The sequence below is a fragment of the Lissotriton helveticus genome, chromosome 2_1, assembly GCF_964261635.1.
Source record: "Lissotriton helveticus chromosome 2_1, aLisHel1.1, whole genome shotgun sequence".
Taxonomy (NCBI): Eukaryota; Metazoa; Chordata; class Amphibia; order Caudata; family Salamandridae; genus Lissotriton; species Lissotriton helveticus.
Genome location: NC_136059.1, coordinates 1,100,273,003 through 1,100,292,955, shown reverse-complemented (window position 1 = coordinate 1,100,292,955; position 19,953 = coordinate 1,100,273,003). Strand labels below are relative to the sequence as shown.

The following is a 19,953-nucleotide window of genomic DNA, read 5'->3' as shown; positions in this document are numbered from 1 at the left end:
TGGTTCTGCGTCAAGAGCCTGGGTGTTAGGCGCAGCCTTTGATGCGGTACCACTGAGAGTTCCAGAAACGTGGTGTACCATGGTTGGCGTGCCCACGTTGGAGCAACTAGGATGAGTGTCATCGAGTGCTGCCTTAGCTTTCATGCCACCAGCCACTTGCCATCTTGCCACTAGAGGTGCTGGTGGAAAAGCGTACGCAAATTTGCCTGACCAGTTCATCCATATCGCATTCCCCTGCGACTGTGGGTGAGGGAACCTGGCGGCAAAGTGTTGGCATTTTGCGTTTTCGCTTGTGGCAAACAGGTCTATCTCTGGATGACCCCACTGCTGGAAGTACGGGCGGAGTACTGATTGATGTAACTCCCACTCGTGCATTTGATGGCTGTATCTGCTGAGCAGATCCGCCATCTGATTGTCCTTGCCCGGGAGGTGTTCTGCCATGAGGAAAATGTTCCTTTGAATGGCCCACTTCCACATGCTCTGAGCCAGATGAGACAGCTGTGGCGAGTGGGTGCCTCCCTGTTTTTGAATGTAGTACATCGCTGTCATGTTGTCCGTCCGGACTAACACTACCTTGTTGCACAGATGTACATTGAAGGACTTGAGCGCCATGAAGATTGCCATCAGTTCTAGATAGTTGATGTGCATCTTCTGTTGCTGCATCGTCCATAGTCCCTGCACTGTGTAAGTGAGCAGATGAGCTCCCCATCCCTGGAGAGATGCGTCCGTCGTCAGGACAATCTGTGGCACTGGCTCCTGGAACGGTCGGCCCTTGCAAAGGTTGTGTGGATTCCACCAATGCAGAGAGTTGTACGCCCGACCGGTAACCAACACTAGGTCTGTCAATTGTCCCTGAGCCTGTGTCCACTGATTTGCTAAGCACTCCTGGAGCGGACGCATATGTAACCTTGCGTGAGGGACTATGAAGATGCAGGAGGCCATCATGCCTATCAACTGCATGAACACTCGCGCTGGAAGCGAGTGTTGCGGTCTGAACTTTTGGATTAGAGACTGTATGCTGTCTATCCTGACCTTGTTTGGCTGAGCCATAGCAGTTAGGGTATTGATTGTCGCACCCAGAAACTGCCGCACATGTGCTGGTTGAAGGTGCGACTTTGGGTAGTTCAACGAGAAGCCCAGATTGTGAAGGAGGTGAATGGTGGTCGACATGTCCGCGGCGCACTGATGTTCTGACTTGGCTTGAATGAGCCAGTCGTCTAGGTAGGGGTAGACATGTATGTTCTGCCTCCTGAGGTGCACCGCTACCGTCGCCAGACACTTGGTAAACACTCTGGGGGCGGTGGTCACTCCGAAGGGTAGGACTTTGAACTGATAATGCCTGCCTTGGATAGTGAACCTGAGATACTTTCTGTGGGACGGGTGTAGTGGTATGTGGAAATAAGCATCCTTGAGGTCTAAGGTTGCTAGGAAGTCCCCTTGGTTCAGCAAGGGAAGAATCTGTTGCAGTGTAAGCATATGGAAATGTTCTGACAGTATATACAGGTTGAGGGGGCGCAGATCTAGAATGGGTCTGAGAGATCCGTCCTTCTTTGGAATAAGGAAGTACAGGGAATAGACCCCTGTGCCTTCCTCCTCCACTGGCACGAGCTCGATTGCGCCTTTTTGCAGCATCACCACTACTTCTTGCTGCAATAAGTGCAAGTGCTCTGCGGACATAGGCCGTTGCCTTGGTGGAATGTTGGGTGGAGTGGACGTTAACTCTAGACAATAACCGTACTGGACAAGTTGTCTTACCCACCTGTCTGTGGTGATGTTTGTCCAGACTGGCAGGAACTGCTGGAGTCTCCCCCCGACAGGTGTTAAATGGTCGGGGGGCAGTGACAGAGAGTCACTGTTTGTTTGGGGCAGAGGAACGGGAGTTGTTGTTTCCTCTGCCACGTCCCCTGGTGCTGTTTCCTCGATAACCCCCTTTATTCTGCTTGGGGTACGAGGACTGTGCTCCACCTCTAGTGAACTGTGATTGTTGACCCATCTGTCCTCGGGTGACCCCACGTGCACCTGAGCGACGAAAAGTGTTGCCCCGGAATTGTTGTGACTGAAGGGCCCCCATAGACTTAGCTGTTTCGTTGTCTTTCTTAATCTTTTCGAGGGTGGTGTCAACATCAGGACCAAACAGTCTATCAGGATTGACGGGCTGGTTGAGTATGGTTGTTTGAATGTCTGGTTTAAACCCTGATATGCGTAGCCAGGCTTGTCGTCTTAGCATGACGCTAGTGTTAATAGCCCTAGCTGCTGTGTCTGCGGCATCAAGTGCACACTTTATTGCTGCGTTGGAGATGAGTTTTCCCTCCTCTATGAGCAGTTTGGTACCCTCTTGAAACTGCGTAGGCAGGTGTTGTAAAAGTTGCTCTAGGGTGTCGTAATGCGCCCTATCATAACGTGCCAATAGCGCCTGTGTATTTGCAATACGCCAGAAATTGGCAGCCTGCGCAGCTATTCTTTTGCCCCCTGCCTCAAGCACTTTAGACTCCTTGTCTGGGGGAGGAGCTTCACCAGTCGTTTGGGAGTTGGCCCGTTTGCGGGCATTTGCGACCACCAGAGAGTCAAGAGGCAACTGTCCCCGAATATATGCGGGGTCTGCAGGTGCCGGTCTGTATTTCTTCTCGATGCGTGGGTTGACCACTCTCGCTCTGGTAGGCTCCTTAAAGATCTCTGCAGCATGTTTAAGGACCCCCTTTAGCATAGGAAGTGTCTTGACTGTTCTTTCAGAGACAGAGAAAGTGTCAAATAGAAAGTCTTCCTCCACTGGGTCAGCATGCATGTCCACGTCATGATTAGCAGCTGCCCGTTCGATTAGTGCATGAAATCCTGCAGAATCCTCTGTTGGGGATGCCCGTGCACTGAAAAGCTGTGGGTCCTGCCCCACAGGTTGGTGTCCCTGGTCACCAGCGTCATCATAGGAATCCTGTTGTGCATCAGGGTCATTGATGGGGAAACTGTACTGGTCATCCAGTCCCTCCTCCTCTCCCCCAGAGTGGTCAGGGGAAGGTGTTGGACTTCTCCTAGGCGGAGGCTGGATAGGTTCAACCAGGGCAGGAATGTCCTGTGTAGGCCTTTTCTTTTTTAGTGGAATAATATAGGAGTCCACTGGCAGGGAAGTGATTTTCCTCTTATAAAGGGTCAACCTGCCAGTGTCTGCGTCGATAAAACGCTCAGATTCGTCTCCTGAGTCGTGTTGTCGACCCGATAGGCCGCCTGACGTTGAAGATTCTGATGTCTTTGGCGCCGTTTTTGGGGCAAAGGCTTTCGGGGCTTCCTTCGGCGGCAGAATGTATAAAAGCTTGGCAGTAGGCTTTGCATGTATAATCATGGGGATGGGGGAGGTAGAGTGAAAATCCTTTCAGTCTCCGTAGTTAACTTTTATAATCAGAAGGGGGAAAGGATCACTTGTCCTGCTTAAACCTTGGGTTCACAAGTCGAGGAACTGGTATCTCCCAACAAATATGACCCTCATACACGTGTATGTTGGTAATTTCTCTTCAGCGGTATATACTGTGTCCCCGCTTTTCTACACGTGCGTGATCATTGAGTCATTTTTTGTATTGTGCACCCTCCACCAGGAGGTTTTGCCTTAGGTTTAAGGCAGTAGTGATCGTGGAAAGTGGGGGGTCTAGTGGTGGTGTCGTTATTAAAAGTCCGGACAGCCAGACAGAGGCAATTTAATAAGTCTGGATTCGGACTATAAGTAAAAAGTTAGGTGCACTCTCTGAATTGGTAAGGGATTCAAGTGCATTTAGTATATAGGGTTTTAAAAAGAGGTCAACATGTTTCAGCCTTTGGTAGTCAGAGGATCTTAGGCTTTCGTCAGGACCAATGGGGGTGAATAAAAAGTGGAAAAATTGTTGTGAGAAGAAAAGAGGGTTATTGACCTGATTCTTCATGGGTTAAGGTTTCATTGTACCTTATTATTTCGGAAGAATTGCTTCCTCGGGGATAACTTTTTACTTATAGTCCGAATCCAGACTTATTAAATTGCCTCTGTCTGGCTGTCCGGACTTTTAATAACGACACCACCACTAGACCCCCCACTTTCCACGATCACTACTGCCTTAAACCTAAGGCAAAACCTCCTGGTGGAGGGTGCACAATACAAAAAATGACTCAATGATTACGCACGCACGTGTAGAAAAGCGGGGACACAGTATATACCGCTGAAGAGAAATTACCAACATACACGTGTATGAGGGTCATATTTGTTGGGAGATACCAGTTCCTCGACTTGTGAACCCAAGGTTTAAGTAGGCTTTGCAGGCACGTCCAGTGTCTTCTGGTGCGACGGCGCGGAAGCCGATGTCGCAGTAGCCTTCTCACGAATCCGTTGGAATGAACTGGCGATTTGTGATGCTCCACTCGCCGAGGCACCTGGCGCCGACGAGGAGGCCGCCAACGGGCCGCCGCCCCCGACTTTCGGGGGCTCTTTTGGAGGCTTAGACGTCGATGCCGCAGCTTTAGACACGGAGTCCTTGGGCCTATGAGTCGAGCCTCCGCTCTTGGATCCGAGGGATTTCGTAGACTCCGCCTCGACCATGCGTCCGTCTAACGGTGCCCCTGTCGGCACCGAGTGTTTGTCGACGACTTTTGCGGACTTCGTCTGCGCCGCTCCGGTCGACCCTTGACGGACGACCTTCTTTGAGGACGCATCCCCCTCCGATAACTTCGGCACTGTTGAGTCGACAGTCTTCTTCGGCTTCGGTGGCCCGGAGGTCGACGGAGCCGATGAGGTAACAGGCTTTGGCGTTTTAGATGGAACGTCCGCCATCTTAGGTGCACTCGAATCCGGTGGTTTCGGTTTCGATTTGGCGTCGGCCATTTTAGGTGGTCGATACCGTTGGTTTCAGTTTCGGTTTCGATACGGGCTGCGTAGCCCCCGCAGGTGTGTCCGTGGCCGGGCGTGAAGGCGGGGCCGTGGCTTGCGGTGCAGGGTCTTGGGTAAGGCCGAGAGGCGATCCCGTGACCTGAGTCTGATCCGTATAACTTTCGGGGCATAGCTCATCCCCTGAGCTATTTTCCGCGGCCCCATAAACTTCTTCGACGTCCCCTACCTCGTCGACGTATTCAAGGTCTTGTTCCATGACCCCGTCGTCTTCGTCGGGATCGGCTTCGACCTCCGTCGCAGGTGGTGAGATTTGAAGATGATGGCTTAGGCTCTCCTCTTCTGGGCCGTCGAAGATGTTATCGGGTGCCGGGGCCGCCCGCAGGGCCTCGAGGCGCACCGCGCGCCGAAGCTTGAGCGTTTTCTTCGACCGGAACTTGGAGCAGGCCATGCAGTTCTCCTCGTTATGGTCCGGCGAGAGGCATTTATTGCAGACCGGGTGCACGTTGATATGTGGGTATTTGGACCCACAGACGGGACAGTATTTAAACGGGCTCCGGTCCATGTTGAAAAAGTCGTGGTCTTGCTGCGATGAGAAGGCCTCGATGTCCGAAGAGTAACTCGACTCCGCAGATTCCGCCTCAAAGAGACGGGAGAAACTCGAGACCGCACGCAAACAATACCGACGTAGGTAACGAAGGTCTTTTGACCTTAAAGAAGTAAGTTTTCTCGGTTCCGACAGAGAGACGTCGAGACCGCATCCGAACCCAATGGCGGAAAAAAACAATCTGGGGATGGAGCCGATGCCCATGCGCACTGTAGTCCAGGGGAGGAGCCACCTATCTCAGGATACTTCGAAGACTCTTCCAGGACAACAATGTGCGATCATCCGGACCCAACACTAGGCGGCGATCTATGCAAAAGATATGAATTTAGCAGCCCACATGCCTCGAACCACTTTGTTCCTTGATCCTTCCAGACACTCATTGTTATAGACACAATGCTGCCTTGTCTGGCACATGTTATAAGTGGCAAGGTGCCCCCTTCCTTATAACTGCCTAGCATGCCCTCTGACAGACACAGTTAGGCACCCATCTCTTGCCATCCTGACATGCAATCATTATTTGAGATACAGCTCTGCCTTCCCTGGTCTTGCCTGGCATGCGAGGTTAGAGAAATGGCGTTCAGTTCCGTGCCCTTATAAGAACCAAAATGCTTCCTTCAATCATCCTGCCTGAACTGCATTATTAATGGTAGGGTGCTACCTTCCTATAACCTCCTGATATGCCCTATTAGAGACATGATTATGCACTCATCTCTAGCCCTAAATGATGTTATACTAACAGCACTACCGTCCGTGACTTACCTGACGCAAGGAGGTCCCTTTCCCTATCTTGCCTGATGTGCACCATTAGCAGCATGGTGCTCCCTTTCCTAGCCCGGCCTGATGTGCTTTATTAGCAGCATGGTGCTCCCTTTCCTCGCACGGCCTGATGTGCATCATTAGCAGCATGGTGCTCCCTTTCCTCGCCCGGCCTGATGTGCATTATTAGCAGAATGGTGCTCCCTTTCCTCGCCCAGCTTGATGTGCATTATTAGCAGCATTGATTTTCCCTTTCCTAGCCCGATGTGCTTTATTAGCAGCATGGTGCTCCCTTTCCTCGCATGACCTGACGTGCATTATTAGCAGCATGGTGCTCCCTTTTCTCGCCCGGCCTGATGTGCATTATTAGCAGCATGGTGGTCCCTTTACTCGCGCGGCCTGACGTGCATTATTAGCAGCACGATGCTCCCTTTCATCGCGCGGCCTGACGTGCATTATTAGCAGCATGGTGCTCCCTTTCCTCGCGCCACCTGACGTGCATTATTAGCAGCATGGTGGTCCCTTTACTCACGCGGCCGGACGTGCAATATTAGCAGCATGGTGCCCTCTTTCCTCGCACGGCCTGACCATTAGTATCAGGAGCATGGTGCTCCCTTTATTCGCACAGCCTGACGTGCATTATCAAGAGCATGGTGTTCCCTTTCCTCACTGGACCGGACGTGCATTATTTGGTGCACAGTGCTCCCTGCCTGACACTTTCAATAGCTGTGAAATAATATAGTTGTAATATGTCTAAGAGTGGACGTCCACTGCATGCTCTGCTGCTTTGCTAATGCTTCACTGAAAGCCTAATTCGGGAGTTATTGCAAATGAAGCAAGAAATAATCCTGTGTAATTAGTCAAAGATTTTTTTTTCAAATCTCACTGTGAGTGATTGGAAGATACAAAAGTCTCTCTGTAAAATGTTTATTTTTACAGTATCAATTCTTCCTGGCCAGTATGTAGACCGGGACGTCAGTTCAGTAAGTCCTTGTGGATGTCCACTAAGAGAGGTGGGAAGTTAGGGGCTCATTACGATGGCGGAAAAATAGCCACAGCAGGGCCGGCAGTGGCGAGCGTAATTTCTAAAATAAGAAGTTCCGGTGCTCTCTTCAGGAGGCAGCACTAACAGGAGAAATGTGCTGGTGCAAACCGCCTCGTGACTAGAGCCCTGCTGCTTTCGAAGCTGGGGAACAGGATTCGAGTCTCAGCATGGCTCAACATCCTGTGATTCTGTGGAAATTCACATGCCTTCCAAATGAGTGTGTCCTTAACTGGTGCTATAAGCACCTGTGCTGAGGATTAGGTGCTGGTGCTAAGCACCAGAAAGCACCTGCTCATATTAGGCACTGCGATTGTTCCGTCATAATGAGATTTACCCCGCCATATTATGATGGCAGGGGGAATCGCAGCGGATGGAAAGTCCGTCCGCCATTTTTCCGCCGGTAGCAATCATCACGATTGCCTGGCGGAGCGGTCAGCATGCTCAAAATGGAGGCAGAGCGTAGCAGGCTCTGCCGGCACAATTATGATGCCAGCGGAAGCCAGACTTTCCGTGGGCGTTGGCCCACCATTGAAAGGCTGGCGGAGAATGTCTTCAGGGTCCCGTTACGGACCCCCTTGTGTTGGGGAGAGGAGTAGAAGCAATGGGGGGGTACTCATGGTACCCCTCTACATTTCACTGCACCAAGTGTCAGGCACAGTGTAGTTCCTGCTACATAGTGCAATGAAATGCACAACATGCTCTTTTTAACATCTCGGCGGTGCTGCTGTCAGAAGCCACCGCCGCAATGTTAAAGGTGCGGAATCCGACTGCAGCGGTGGTGGTCCTATCATAATTGTATATGTGGGCCGCCGCAGGCATGGCGGTCAGACCCAATAACCGCTACAGTGGGAGACGGACTAAATCCACCCGCCATCGTAATGAGCCCCTTAGTTCGGTAAAGGTCGTGAGATTGGTATTATTCTAACCTTCAGATATTTTATTGATAAGGCAGGCCATTTAAAGAGGTAGACACCGTATAAATGTACCATTTTTTTTGCCGTGCTAAACTCAGAATCTCAGATTTTCCACATCTTCTAGCCTGCACCCTCTTCAGATTGACTTAGTTGGCCATATGGCAGGCCATGGGCTCAATACTTAAAGTGACAGTACTGGGGATAGAGGACATCTCTGATGTGTGCCCTTTTGGAATTAAAGTGGCAGATATCAATGCCTATTCAGCCCCATTGCTGCTATGGGCAAAATAATTTGCTACCACCAATTTTATATATGATGGGCTGAATCCTACCTTATACAAAAAGAAACCTTTAGTAGAAAGATCCAGTCACACCAATTACAGGCTTTTTCAGCATCGAATCATACCAAAATCACAGGTATGTTTCCTTTGAACCTTCTGTACAATATGTTGTATCCTTCTGATGTTTTGTGTCTACCATTTTTTTTTATTAAATGAATGCGGACTGATGCCGATGGACCACACCTAAACACACAAGATGATGGACGGAATGTTGCACAATGGCAAAACATTCAGTCACAGATGGACCACACCTGGCAGTATGTCTTCAATTCTTTTAGCTAGGATTTTCATGAACAACATTAAGTAGGTTGAAGGTCCTGATGGATGAAACAAGGTTATGGTCCATACTAGGCTTAGGGAATAACTTTAACACTTCCCTATCCTACTGATGATGTAATCTTGTGTGTGTATGTGAAAGTGTTATAAAGTTTAGTGAGTTATCACTGGGGCTGCACTGAGTTTCGGACTCGGCGGGTCTAAAGCTGGACGTTACAACCTTCCCTTCCCCATTCATGCTGATCAAATCCAATCCAGAATTCCCTCCAGCTTTTACAGTTGAGCAGGTTCAAGAGTGGCAGAAGGCTGGCTGAAAACATATAGGTAACATGATATACCCAGAAGAAGTAATCACATTTGGAAGGCTAAGAGGCGGCCTGGAATGAAGCACATTAGATAAGCAGAGATGTACACATCGGGTCGCAAATAGACGGGTAACACAAGCAGGCCCTTACCTGCATATGAGAAACGGTTGCTGTCTAAAACATACGACAAATGCATGCTGTCAGAGCTATATGCTCTCTGCCATTCAAACTCGCTGCTGGTGAAACAACAGGGCCAGACGAGATGGGAAACTGATGTGGGGCGTACTATGTAGGACAGAGAGTGGGCGGACATCTACCAAAGAGCATGCACAATATTAGGCTCTACTGCAATTAGGGATATGAAGACAACATTGACCTTGTACTGGTACTACACCTCTGTGTGATTACACAAACAGTTCCTCAAACGTTGGCGCATTGCTCGAGAGGTTGTGGAAACACCAAAACGCAAGTATGCGTACTTAGGCAATGTCCTAAATTAACCAACTACTGCAAAGAAGTACTAGATAGCCTGGATGAGATTATAGACAATGAGATCCCTCACATTCCACCATATATTCTGCTAGGACTTCCCAAATAATTGGCATATTCGCTACACTCACTGATGGGTAAACAGAATGCCCTTGTGTTGTGCGCAGCAACATATGTGATTCTATCTCTCTGGGGTATTGACGGAGCTCTAGAAGACACAAATATGGAACTCATTGGGCATGGGGAAATTTACAAGATCTACGGACCCTTTAAATACAGACTTTCAAGATATATGGGCTCCCTTTTATCATTCCTATCCATAGGACTTAGAGACCTAATGTGCGCCGTTATCTGAAAATCTTGAATATCCTGCAGCCACCAACTGGAAGTAACTTGAGCTGAATTGGAAAAGTAAATTGACCGCCAGTTCCTATATAGGGTACTATTCGGGTTGGTCCACAATGACCTTCTATGTATTCAATGCCGACATGAATGCATGTTAAGAAGGACTATGTCTGCAACTCAGTTAATAATCAGAGGTCATCTTACCTGTTTTTGTTGAGGTTTGGAGGGAAAAGGCGAAAAAGGGTCTGCTTGTTTCCCATTTATTGACTCTTGCCGGCCCTATGGTTGTAGGCACAGTAGCGGCCTATATTTGTTTATTGTAAACAAAATGGTAATAAAGAGAACCGAACCATGTAAAGTTTAGTGATTTTAGAAGTCAGCTGAAAAATATATTTTAAAATCTGCCCTTGTATCCATCTGGGTGCAATGAATTGTTCTTCTTTACCATTTTGATAGCTTTTTTAACTTCATCTTCTATAAGAGAATCTTCTAAGCTCTCCTTCTGATCCTTTGGTAAAATATATTTGGTCTATCATGCTTGGAAGAGAGTTCCTGCATCATCTAGACAGCTATACAACTTAATACATTTAATCAGTATTGCTCATTCTTCTAGTAGAATTTACCAAGTGCCGGAGCGAATAGCTTTTCTAGAAGCATTTCCTCTTTGTTCTCTTAATAGGTGATCTACGTGGGCATAATTTACAACTAAGTAACTAGCAGTGATGTTTTAAATGGAGCAACATAATTTCAGCTCAATTAGTGACAATAGTTTTCAGCAGCCCTTTAAGATCCGTCACCTTTCTAAGGAGCATTAGATGGAGAGTGGATATATTCTCTGGTTTCTAGAGTTCTGAGTATTCGTAACTAAAATACATTTGCTTCAAAAGCAGCACAGACCCCCGCTGATGATATTGCAACATCCTCATTAAGACCAAAATGCAGCAGGATTTGGTTCCCAGTTTCTTTCTTACTTACAGGTCTCTGAGTAAGGCCATCTGGAGGTGACACTTGTGAGGTTTTCCCTACTGCATCCCTATGTCTAATGCCATAGAGATTAGGGCAAGATCAGAGATGGCTACCAGGTACACATCCGTTTCCTTAACCAGTGGGGCTAAGCCACTACTGACTAATATATAGTCTATCTGGGAGAATGATCTGTGGACCAGTGAAAATATGTATACTCCTTTGCCTCTATGTTACATTCTCGCCAAATGTTCTAGAGTTGCAAATCTCATAAGGATTATTTAAGCTTCTTACAGAAGATATTTGCACTCCTTCCTTATTGTTTGATCAGTATGAGACTAGTGCAAATGAAAAACTCCTGCAAGTACTGGTCCTGTGCCATATTAGGGATGTAAACTGTTGCTAACATCTCTGCTTTGCCCTCTAATCTGCTAAAGTGTCAAATACCTGCATAATTTATCTTCCTTGCTCTGGGTTACCTTCCATTGAAAACCTCTACAAAGAAAGATGGCTTCCCCACTGTGGGTCTTAAGAGAGGATAAATAAAAGGATGTAGGGTATATCTTATTTTTCATTCTGGCCTGATTTTCCTGCGTAAGGTGTATCTATTGTAAGCAAATTATGTCAAGTCTAGAGTTTTCAAATGATTTCCGGATTGCTGTGTGCTTTGATAGCACATAAAGGCCATTCACATATAAAGGACATAACTCTAACAATTGATGTATCAGTGTATTAGGTTTTCTCTCAGTGAATCTGTATGTTGACTAAAGTGTTTACTTGAGCATACCTGTTCTGGGTGTAAACAAGTTCCCCGGCTCGGAACAGAAATAGGACAAACAATTGCACTGAACAATTAACTCCAACGTGTCTCTCCTACAAGAGTTACTCTGAGATATGGGAGGGTTAAAGTCTGTTTCCCTTGGGGTACCAACGTCATCCTCTCATGATTTCTGCTTCTGTGAGCTCTAGGGTTAGAAAACTCGCTGGCCACTGGAGCCCCTTCCTCTTACACCCTAGCTTATCAAACCGGTACTTGCCAATTTCCTCATTAAATTCCATTCCCTACCATGGTTCAGTTTCTCGTTACTGGTGTCTCATTGGGCCTTAGAACCCTGCAATCTCTTTTAAAGGTTCTGAGAAAATATTGTGTGATTTGGATCTGCCTTTCCCATCACTTCTATGTTGCTGCAGTCATCTCATATCCCCTTCTGCTCGATGTTTGTTGTGTCTGGACTCCTGGTCTTTTCTTTCTTCCATCACGGTAAGGATTCATCCCACAATATGAAGAGTCTATACAAATCGTCCCTTCTCTTCACTCCTTTTCCTGGAGTGTAATGCATAGCATCTTGGTAGCTTCAGCTCAGTGTAAGAGGTGGTTGTATTTGTTGACTTGCATAAAGGCAAGAAAAATGTTAATCTGTATCAAAATCTGCCTTCCTTAAGTTTGCCTGGGATACGTTTAAATCCAAGCATTTTTAGGGTGGCAGATGAGACATCCTAAAACAATGAGCAAAATGATTTTTAAAAGGTGACCTCTCCCTGTGTTGTTACTGTTCCGAGTATGTCTTCCTTCTTTGCGAACGAAATGGAACTCTTCAAACGTCTCTAGGCTTTTGACCATGAGATGGACAGACTACAGAGAGTTGGGCCAAAATGCCCAATGTAACCGGCAAGCATTACTTGGCCAATAGAGCAAAGAACAAGCCTAATGTGGTAGGATTGTGTCATTAGTTCAGTGCATAGCTATCTCAACATCCTATAGTCCACCCTTCAAGAAGGGTAAATTCGTGACACAGGTATGTTCCCTGGAGAGGGTTGCCTACTCAATTTCAGGCTGTATCAGAAGACTGACATTTAGTGGTCTTTACCTGATTCTTATATATGAGGGCTCTTACATCACCTGCACTACTTCATATAGGCCTTTCCAATATTCAGTATTATTTGCTCTCATTTACTAGTCATAGTGGCCCGAACATTACTATGACTAAGTTAATACATTGGCTGTGTCTCTTGATGAAAAAGCTTGCCTCGGTTCACAATATCAAGACTTCTTCAGCCATAGGGTGCTACCCATTCACTCTTTTGCTGGAGCCTACCGATGGCGGCTCCCCCCACAGAACAGCAGAGGTTCTCAGCTCTGTCCCCAGGGTTGGCCTCCTCCTCGGTGCTTATTCTAAAGCCCTTGTGTAAGGTTGCCTTCTCCTAGCCCAGAGTTGCCCCCCCCCCCCCCCCCTCGTACAAAGTCACCAGTGCTGATCGAGAAGCAGCGACTTGCACCTGCCTAGGCCAAGCAACTCCTGTCCCCCCTGGGAGCAGTCACAACCATTGTCTGGCGGCTCATCTCCCATCTCCATACTTTCTGGCTCCCTTGGAGCATGGATTCTCTCTTCTGGCACAAGTATGCTTCATCTTTTCAATGCCCCGGCTGGTGGCATCTCAAGGTGCTGCGGTCAAGCAAGGGGTTGCACCTCTGGGTAACTCGTTTATGTTCCAATATGGACTCTTATCGGCCATTGGGGGATCTTCATTCTCACGATCAACACCAACAATCATGGCAGTGTATCATGTCAGGCTAGATAGTGGTTAGCAAGATAATTCTCCATGTATTGCAGGGTGAGTTGAGATACTAAAAGAATGGGGTCCTTCTTTCACTTGAGCCATGCCAGGTTATTTAACTAGTTCCAGCTGTTTGAAACCTATCAGTGGAACATGGTATTTTTTTAAAGCTGCATTGCCTCTGATACATGGAATAAATTGGGTTTTAAAAAAGGAAACAACGGAAACATATCTTGGAAAAAAAAGGGGGGCGTAGCACACAACATAGTTCAGCACTGTTCGCTATTAGAAACCGCTGCAGCAAAATATTCCTCTTGAGGCAGTAGTACCAGGGGTTTTGCTTCAGAATTGTGCCTTATAAACAAGCCCTAACCACTGATTACCACAAACATAACAATCTTCATGGTCGCAACAGGTCACTGCACTGGTGGCCATAACTAGTTAGATGGCAGCATGTTTCCCTTTATGAAGGAGTTTTAAAATCCTGAAACATCTAAATGATAGGCACTGTATGATCTGGTCAATATAGTTGATGGGAGGCTGTTCATAATGAAAATGACTTCTAAAAAGAAAACTTCCTAATTATTAATTTCAAACAAATACTTCAAAAAATTCAAAACTTCTCAAAGTGCTTGTTCCTAAAATATACTGAAGGACAGTGTGAAAGGTGTGAAGGGGTTAGGTTTTTATATTAGAGGATTAAGTGTTAGGGGTTGCGTTATAGGGCTAAATGTTAGGCGCATACAGTTAAGGGTTGTAGGTTAAGGGTACATATGTTGAGAGCAGGGGTTACGGATTAAGGGTATAGGGTCAACAGTTTTACCTATATGGTATAGAGGACAGAAATATGGAGTTATGGTTGATGGGTTAAGTGTACACCGTTAACAACTAAGGTTTATGAGATTAAACACGGAGGTTAAGCCTATAGGGTACGTTGATTAAAGGGGAAGGCAGTAAAGCTACAGTGTTAAGGATTAGGACACAGGGATAAAGGTAGAATAGAAAGCTTAAGGATATGAGACTAAGGGTCAGGGCTTTGGGGTATAGGATATATGGTTAAGGGGTTACATTGCTGGGTTATAGGGTTAAGGGTATATGGTGTAGAGGTTATGTGAAAAGGGAGTAAGGGTTGAGGTTAAGGTGTAGGTTAAGGGTTTGTTTAGTTTGGAGTACAGGGTTAAGCATTTAGGGTATAGGGTTGAGGTTATGTGGTATAGGGGTTAAGGTTATAGGTCAATAGCAATATAGTTAATGGACAGTGGTTTAGTTATAGGGTTATGGTTAAGGTAAACAATGTTAAGAATATAGGGATAAGGGGTTTGTGCTATAGGGTTAAGGGGTTAAGATAAAGGTCTAACCACTATGATTACATCAGTTTAATGTCACCTTTGTAAATGTGCTTAAGGTGTATTGAAGATTGTCACTGTTAACTTGAGTCGATCTGTTCAAAACGACAAAAACTAAGTGTTGCTTTTCACAGTAAAACTGCACTTACTTCATTTCAATGGAACACGCTACAATTTAGAGGAAATGAAAACAAACTGATGCTATTTCACACTACACAAATATCTACTTAACAAGGTACAGCCATTCAAAATAACTGGTTGTAAATTTCTTATAAAGTGGAAATACCTGGCTATGTACATCTTGCAAACAAAGCATTTTCTGGTCAATATCCAGGGTTTCTTGGTGACCAAGGGATACATAGTCCGGTCCAGGCAGTCATCCTTATGAATAAGCCTTGCAAGAAGAAAAGAACCAAACACATTACTTTTATTTGCTCTTGTGATTCATTATCAAACCAACTACAAGGTATTTACTGGAAAGACTATATTAATGCAGGCTTTAGAGGGTAAAAAGTACAATAACATTTGAAAGTCCCCCTCTGTGTTACTGTAGAGGGCAGAAGATAGAGGTACACATTCAGCAGAACCTGAGCACTGAATTTTTGATGATATGTAACATGTAGAGCTTTTAAATCATCATCACTGTCCTTCTGGCAAAACAGCAAGGCACATGATGCTTGGCTGAACAGTGGAGAGGGCATTTTAAACAGCCCTCTCTCCCCAACCAGGGCCTGAGAGCTGCCAGGCAAGAGAATATTGTATTAAAATACCTAACAGTCCCCACAAGGGGCAAGCTCTCCTGTAAGATTTTGACAAACGGCTCTGCCCAACTTTGTACAAGCCATGAATCTCAGAGTCCACATGGTGATGTACGAACAGAAGATAGATTGCAGTTCGCACACTTCTGTTAACAGAATATTTTCCCTTGAAAGTAAGTGATGCTGGCTTTGTATTTCCAGTTAACGAATCATTGGTAATTTCAACCCTTCAAACTTGTTTGTAGGATATTTACTTGAAGAGTGACAAAACACTTTATGAACCAAAAAAGTTTCTTTAAATTGAAAAAATGTAAAGGGCAGTTTTGGAAGACATTTTCAGATCCTCTCACAAAGCAAACAAGGATGCATGTGCACACATAAACTCTGACCGTAATCTAATGGCTCTTCTGCTTGAAACTCCCAGTCATATAAATAAGATCAGGCACCAAAGGCCATAAATGTACTCTGCAAGTTTAAATGCAACACAAGAGCTTCATGGTGGGAATGTGAAATTCAACACAGATTTAGTGTTGAGGAATATTGTGAACCTAGCTAAGTGAGCACTCACAATTATATTGACTGAACAAGCTTCCCCAGCTTAACATAATTCAAGCAGCCTATAAAAGGATAGGCTCAGGCTAACAAATGTATATAGAACCATGGAATGCCCACAACACGAGCAGCACAGTAGGATAGTGACTGTAATAAATAAAAGAGGGAGCCGTTATTCATGCTGGTAATATTCTAGAGTAAGGTGGCAATGTTGGAGCCAATCTGCTCATTTCACGTTCACTGCTTTGGTGCTCAGGGTCAATCTCTGGCTCTGAGCACCAACTCAGACGTGAGAGGTATCGTTAGAAAGGGAAGAATTTCACTCCACCTCCTTCTCTGTTGCTACCTCCGATCTGTCCTTGGAAGGGGGGTGGGGTGGGTGGGGGGGTATTCAGAAAACCCTTTTGACACCAGGGAATTTTATAGGTGCATAAATGGGTGGGGGCAGCTCACGCAGGCATCGAGCCTCACCCTCAACCATCAAATGACCTGCACAAGTCTCTCTAGGGGCAGATAAAAGGTCTTTAATCCCGAATTGCCCCCTGGGGAGCAGAAGCCCAGGAGACACCAGGACCTGTTTTCTATTGCTACAAGGTATGTGGGTGGCCCGCACACACACTGAGCCCAGCCTCCACCTTCATTATGACAGTGACAGTCTATCTGCTCTGTAGGAGGCAAGTAAGAGGCCTTTAACTCCAATCTGCCCTGCTGGGGGGCAGAAAGCCCACTAGACACCAGAGAGTTTTCTCCGTGCCATATTGACAAGGGATTGGAGGGTACTCACCAACAATTTTCCCCAGGGGGTCAGAAAACTTTTGTGCCCATTGTGGACTAGGGGCAATGTGCAATGCATTGGTAAGCTACCCTACCCCTTTCTTATTGTTGGGAATATTTTTACCCTCCCTTTCTTATTTTTGGGAATATTTTTACCCTGTTGTCTAGTGGTATTTCTGTCCCCTGGGGAAAGATTTTGGGGAAGCACCCTCAATTCACCCCAGTGGGGCAGAAAGACTGATGCACCCATTCTGGGGCGGAAGCAAAGCACGATGCCTGGCTGAGCTGCCCCACCCCATTTATTTTTATTTCTGAGAATATTTGTCCCCGGTGTCTAAAGGCCATTCTGTCCCCACGGATGAAGATTTTGAGTAAACACCCACCATCCACCCTGTGGTATAAAGACTGATGCACCTACTCTGGTGGGAACAAGGCCTGAGGCGGGGCAAAAATAAAGGTGTGTGGAGGAGCTCACCCAGGCAACATGCCATGCTCCCACTCCAAAATAGGGGCATCAGTCTTACTGAAACTAAACTTGCAGTTCTGTGACGTAAACTTCTGGAAATCACAGAGAACCACAAAATGCCTACCACCCTACCTTCCCCCAAATATCCAGATAAAAATGTTACCCCATTTCTGTAACACAAACTGCCACAAAAGGCAATGTGGAGAAATCGGCAATTGGGGTAGCTCCAGTGTTTGGACCCAGGGTCTGTGGCCACACAGGACAACCTGCCAAAGCCAGACATTTCTGAAAAACTAGATATTCGGGGGAGTCCAGGGTGGTGTGCCTCAATGAATCCTATGACATTTTCTTACCCAAAATGTCATGCAAATGTCAAACTGACTAAAACTGCACATTTCCCTTGCATTTCTGTGATAAAAGCGTCCAGGAATCCACAAAATCCGTACCACCCAGCGTTCCCCCACTGGTCCAGATACAAATGATACCCCACTTGTGTGGCTGGGTCAAGTGTCCCCGGCAAGCGCAAATCAAATCAGGGTCAATGAGAGTTGTTCCGTGGGACTCCAAATAACCTTGTTTTGATGTGTGCCTTTCCCGGGGAACTAGGCATGTGGGGTAGCATTTTTACCAGGACAAATGGACGAACGCTGAGTGGTAGAAACTTTGTGTACTCCTGCTGATTCCGGAAGTTAAAGTCACAGAAATGCACGGAAAATTTGCAATTTTAGGCAAAGTTTGAGGTTTGCAAGGCATTATATGTAAGAAAACCTAGTGGGATCTACGCAAGACAACCTAGACTCCACTGGGTGATTTGTTTTCAGAACTATCTGGGCTTGGAAGGTTTCTCATGGTGGCAGCTGATCCCTGGCCCAAAACAACGCTCCTACCCCCATTGCCAAATCAGATCAATTTTGTGACAGGAAATGTTGACGTCTCAACATTGTATTTTGGTGCCTTTCCTGTTGCTGGCACTAGGCCCACCTACACAAGTGAGGTAACACTTTTATTGGGAGACTTGGGGGAATGGTAGGTGGTAGGAAGTGCCTTGTTCCATGTAGATTCCAGAACTTTCCACCACCTAAATGAGGTGAAAATGTGTTTTTTTCCAGTCAAAGTTTGAGGTTTGCAAGGACTTCTGGGTAAGAAAACCTCTTTAGAGACACACAAGTCATCCACCCATGATTCCTTAGGGAGTCTATTTTTCAACAATGTGCAGGGCTAGCTGAGCTAGGGCCCAAAATCCACAGCTAACCACATTGAAAGTGGCCTCACGAAGTGGATCAGCATCTGCGCGGACGAGCTCGCCTCTCTGAGGACCCCGCCTAGCAGACCCGGCAGCAAGAAGGCCCCATGGTTCACCGACGAACTCAAGAGCTCCAAGAAGAACTGCCGAGCCCTCGAGAAAGTCTGGAAAAGGGAACCGACACCGGACAACAGGACCTCCTTCAAACTCGCCACCCGGAAACACCACCAGCTGATCCGCGCCGCCAAGAAAACAGCATTCAAGGACCGGCTGGACAACAACGCACACAACTGCAAGGAACTCTTCAACGTCGTGAAAGAGCTTTCCAACCCCAGCGCAGGAAACAACGACATCACCCCATCGCAAGACCTCTGCAACTCCCTCGCTTCATACTTCCACAACAAGATCGCGGACATACACAACAGCTTCAACAACCAACCAACGCACACCATGACCGAACAACCTCCCCCCACCACCACCCTCCACGCCTGGACCCCGATCAGCACCGAAGACACCATCCGCACGATGAACTCCATCCACTCCGGATCACCAACCGACCCCTGCCCTCACCACGTCTTCAACAAGGCCGACGCTGTCATCGCACCCCACCTGCGAGACATCATCAACACATCCTTCGACACCGCCACCTTCCCTGAGAGCTGGAAGCACGCCGAACTCAGCGCTCTACTCAAGAAACCAACAGCGGACCCCACCGACCTCAAGAATTACCGCCCCATCTCGCTCCTCCCGTTTCCAGCCAAAGTCATTGAGAAGACCGTCAACAAGCAGATGGCCGCCTTCCTCGAGACGAACGGATCCCTCGACCCCTCACAGTCCGGCTTCCGAGCCAATCACAGCACCGAGACCGCCCTCATCGCCGCCACCGATGACATCCGAACCCTGATGGACAAGGGAGAAACAGCGGCCCTCATCCTCCTAGACCTCTCCGCGGCCTTCGACACGGTCTGCCACCGCACCCTAGCGCAGCGCCTCGACAACGCCGGAATCCAGGGGAAGGCACTGGAATGGATCATCTCCTTCCTCGACGGAAGAACACAGAGAGTCCGCCTACCACCGTACAAGTCAGAGGCCACCGAAGTCATCTGCGGCGTCCCCCAAGGATCCTCTCTGAGCCCCACCCTCTTCAACGTTTACATGAGCCCCCTCGCGGCCATCGTACGCAAACACAACCTCAGCATAATCTCCTACGCCGACGACACCCAGCTGATCCTCTCCCTGACCAACAACCCCGCCGCCGCCAGAGCCAACCTGCACGAAGGGATGAAAGAGGTAGCCGAGTGGATGACGACCAGCCGCCTGAAACTGAACTCGGACAAGACGGAGGTCCTCATCCTGGGCTCCTCGCCCTCCGCCTGGGACGAC

The 19,953-nt window shown here is 47.3% G+C and overlaps 1 protein-coding gene across 1 annotated transcript in view; it reads right to left on the bottom strand.

The window, feature by feature from the left end:
• Nucleotides 1-19,953, bottom strand: part of SNAPC3 (small nuclear RNA activating complex polypeptide 3) — a 243,388-nt gene that overhangs the window by 8,072 nt on the left and 215,363 nt on the right. Inside the window, exon 8 of the mRNA XM_078675911.1 lies at nucleotides 15,064-15,171. Within this exon, the coding sequence (XP_078532037.1) occupies nucleotides 15,064-15,171 (108 nt within the window). The remainder of the gene's footprint in view (nucleotides 1-15,063; nucleotides 15,172-19,953) is intronic.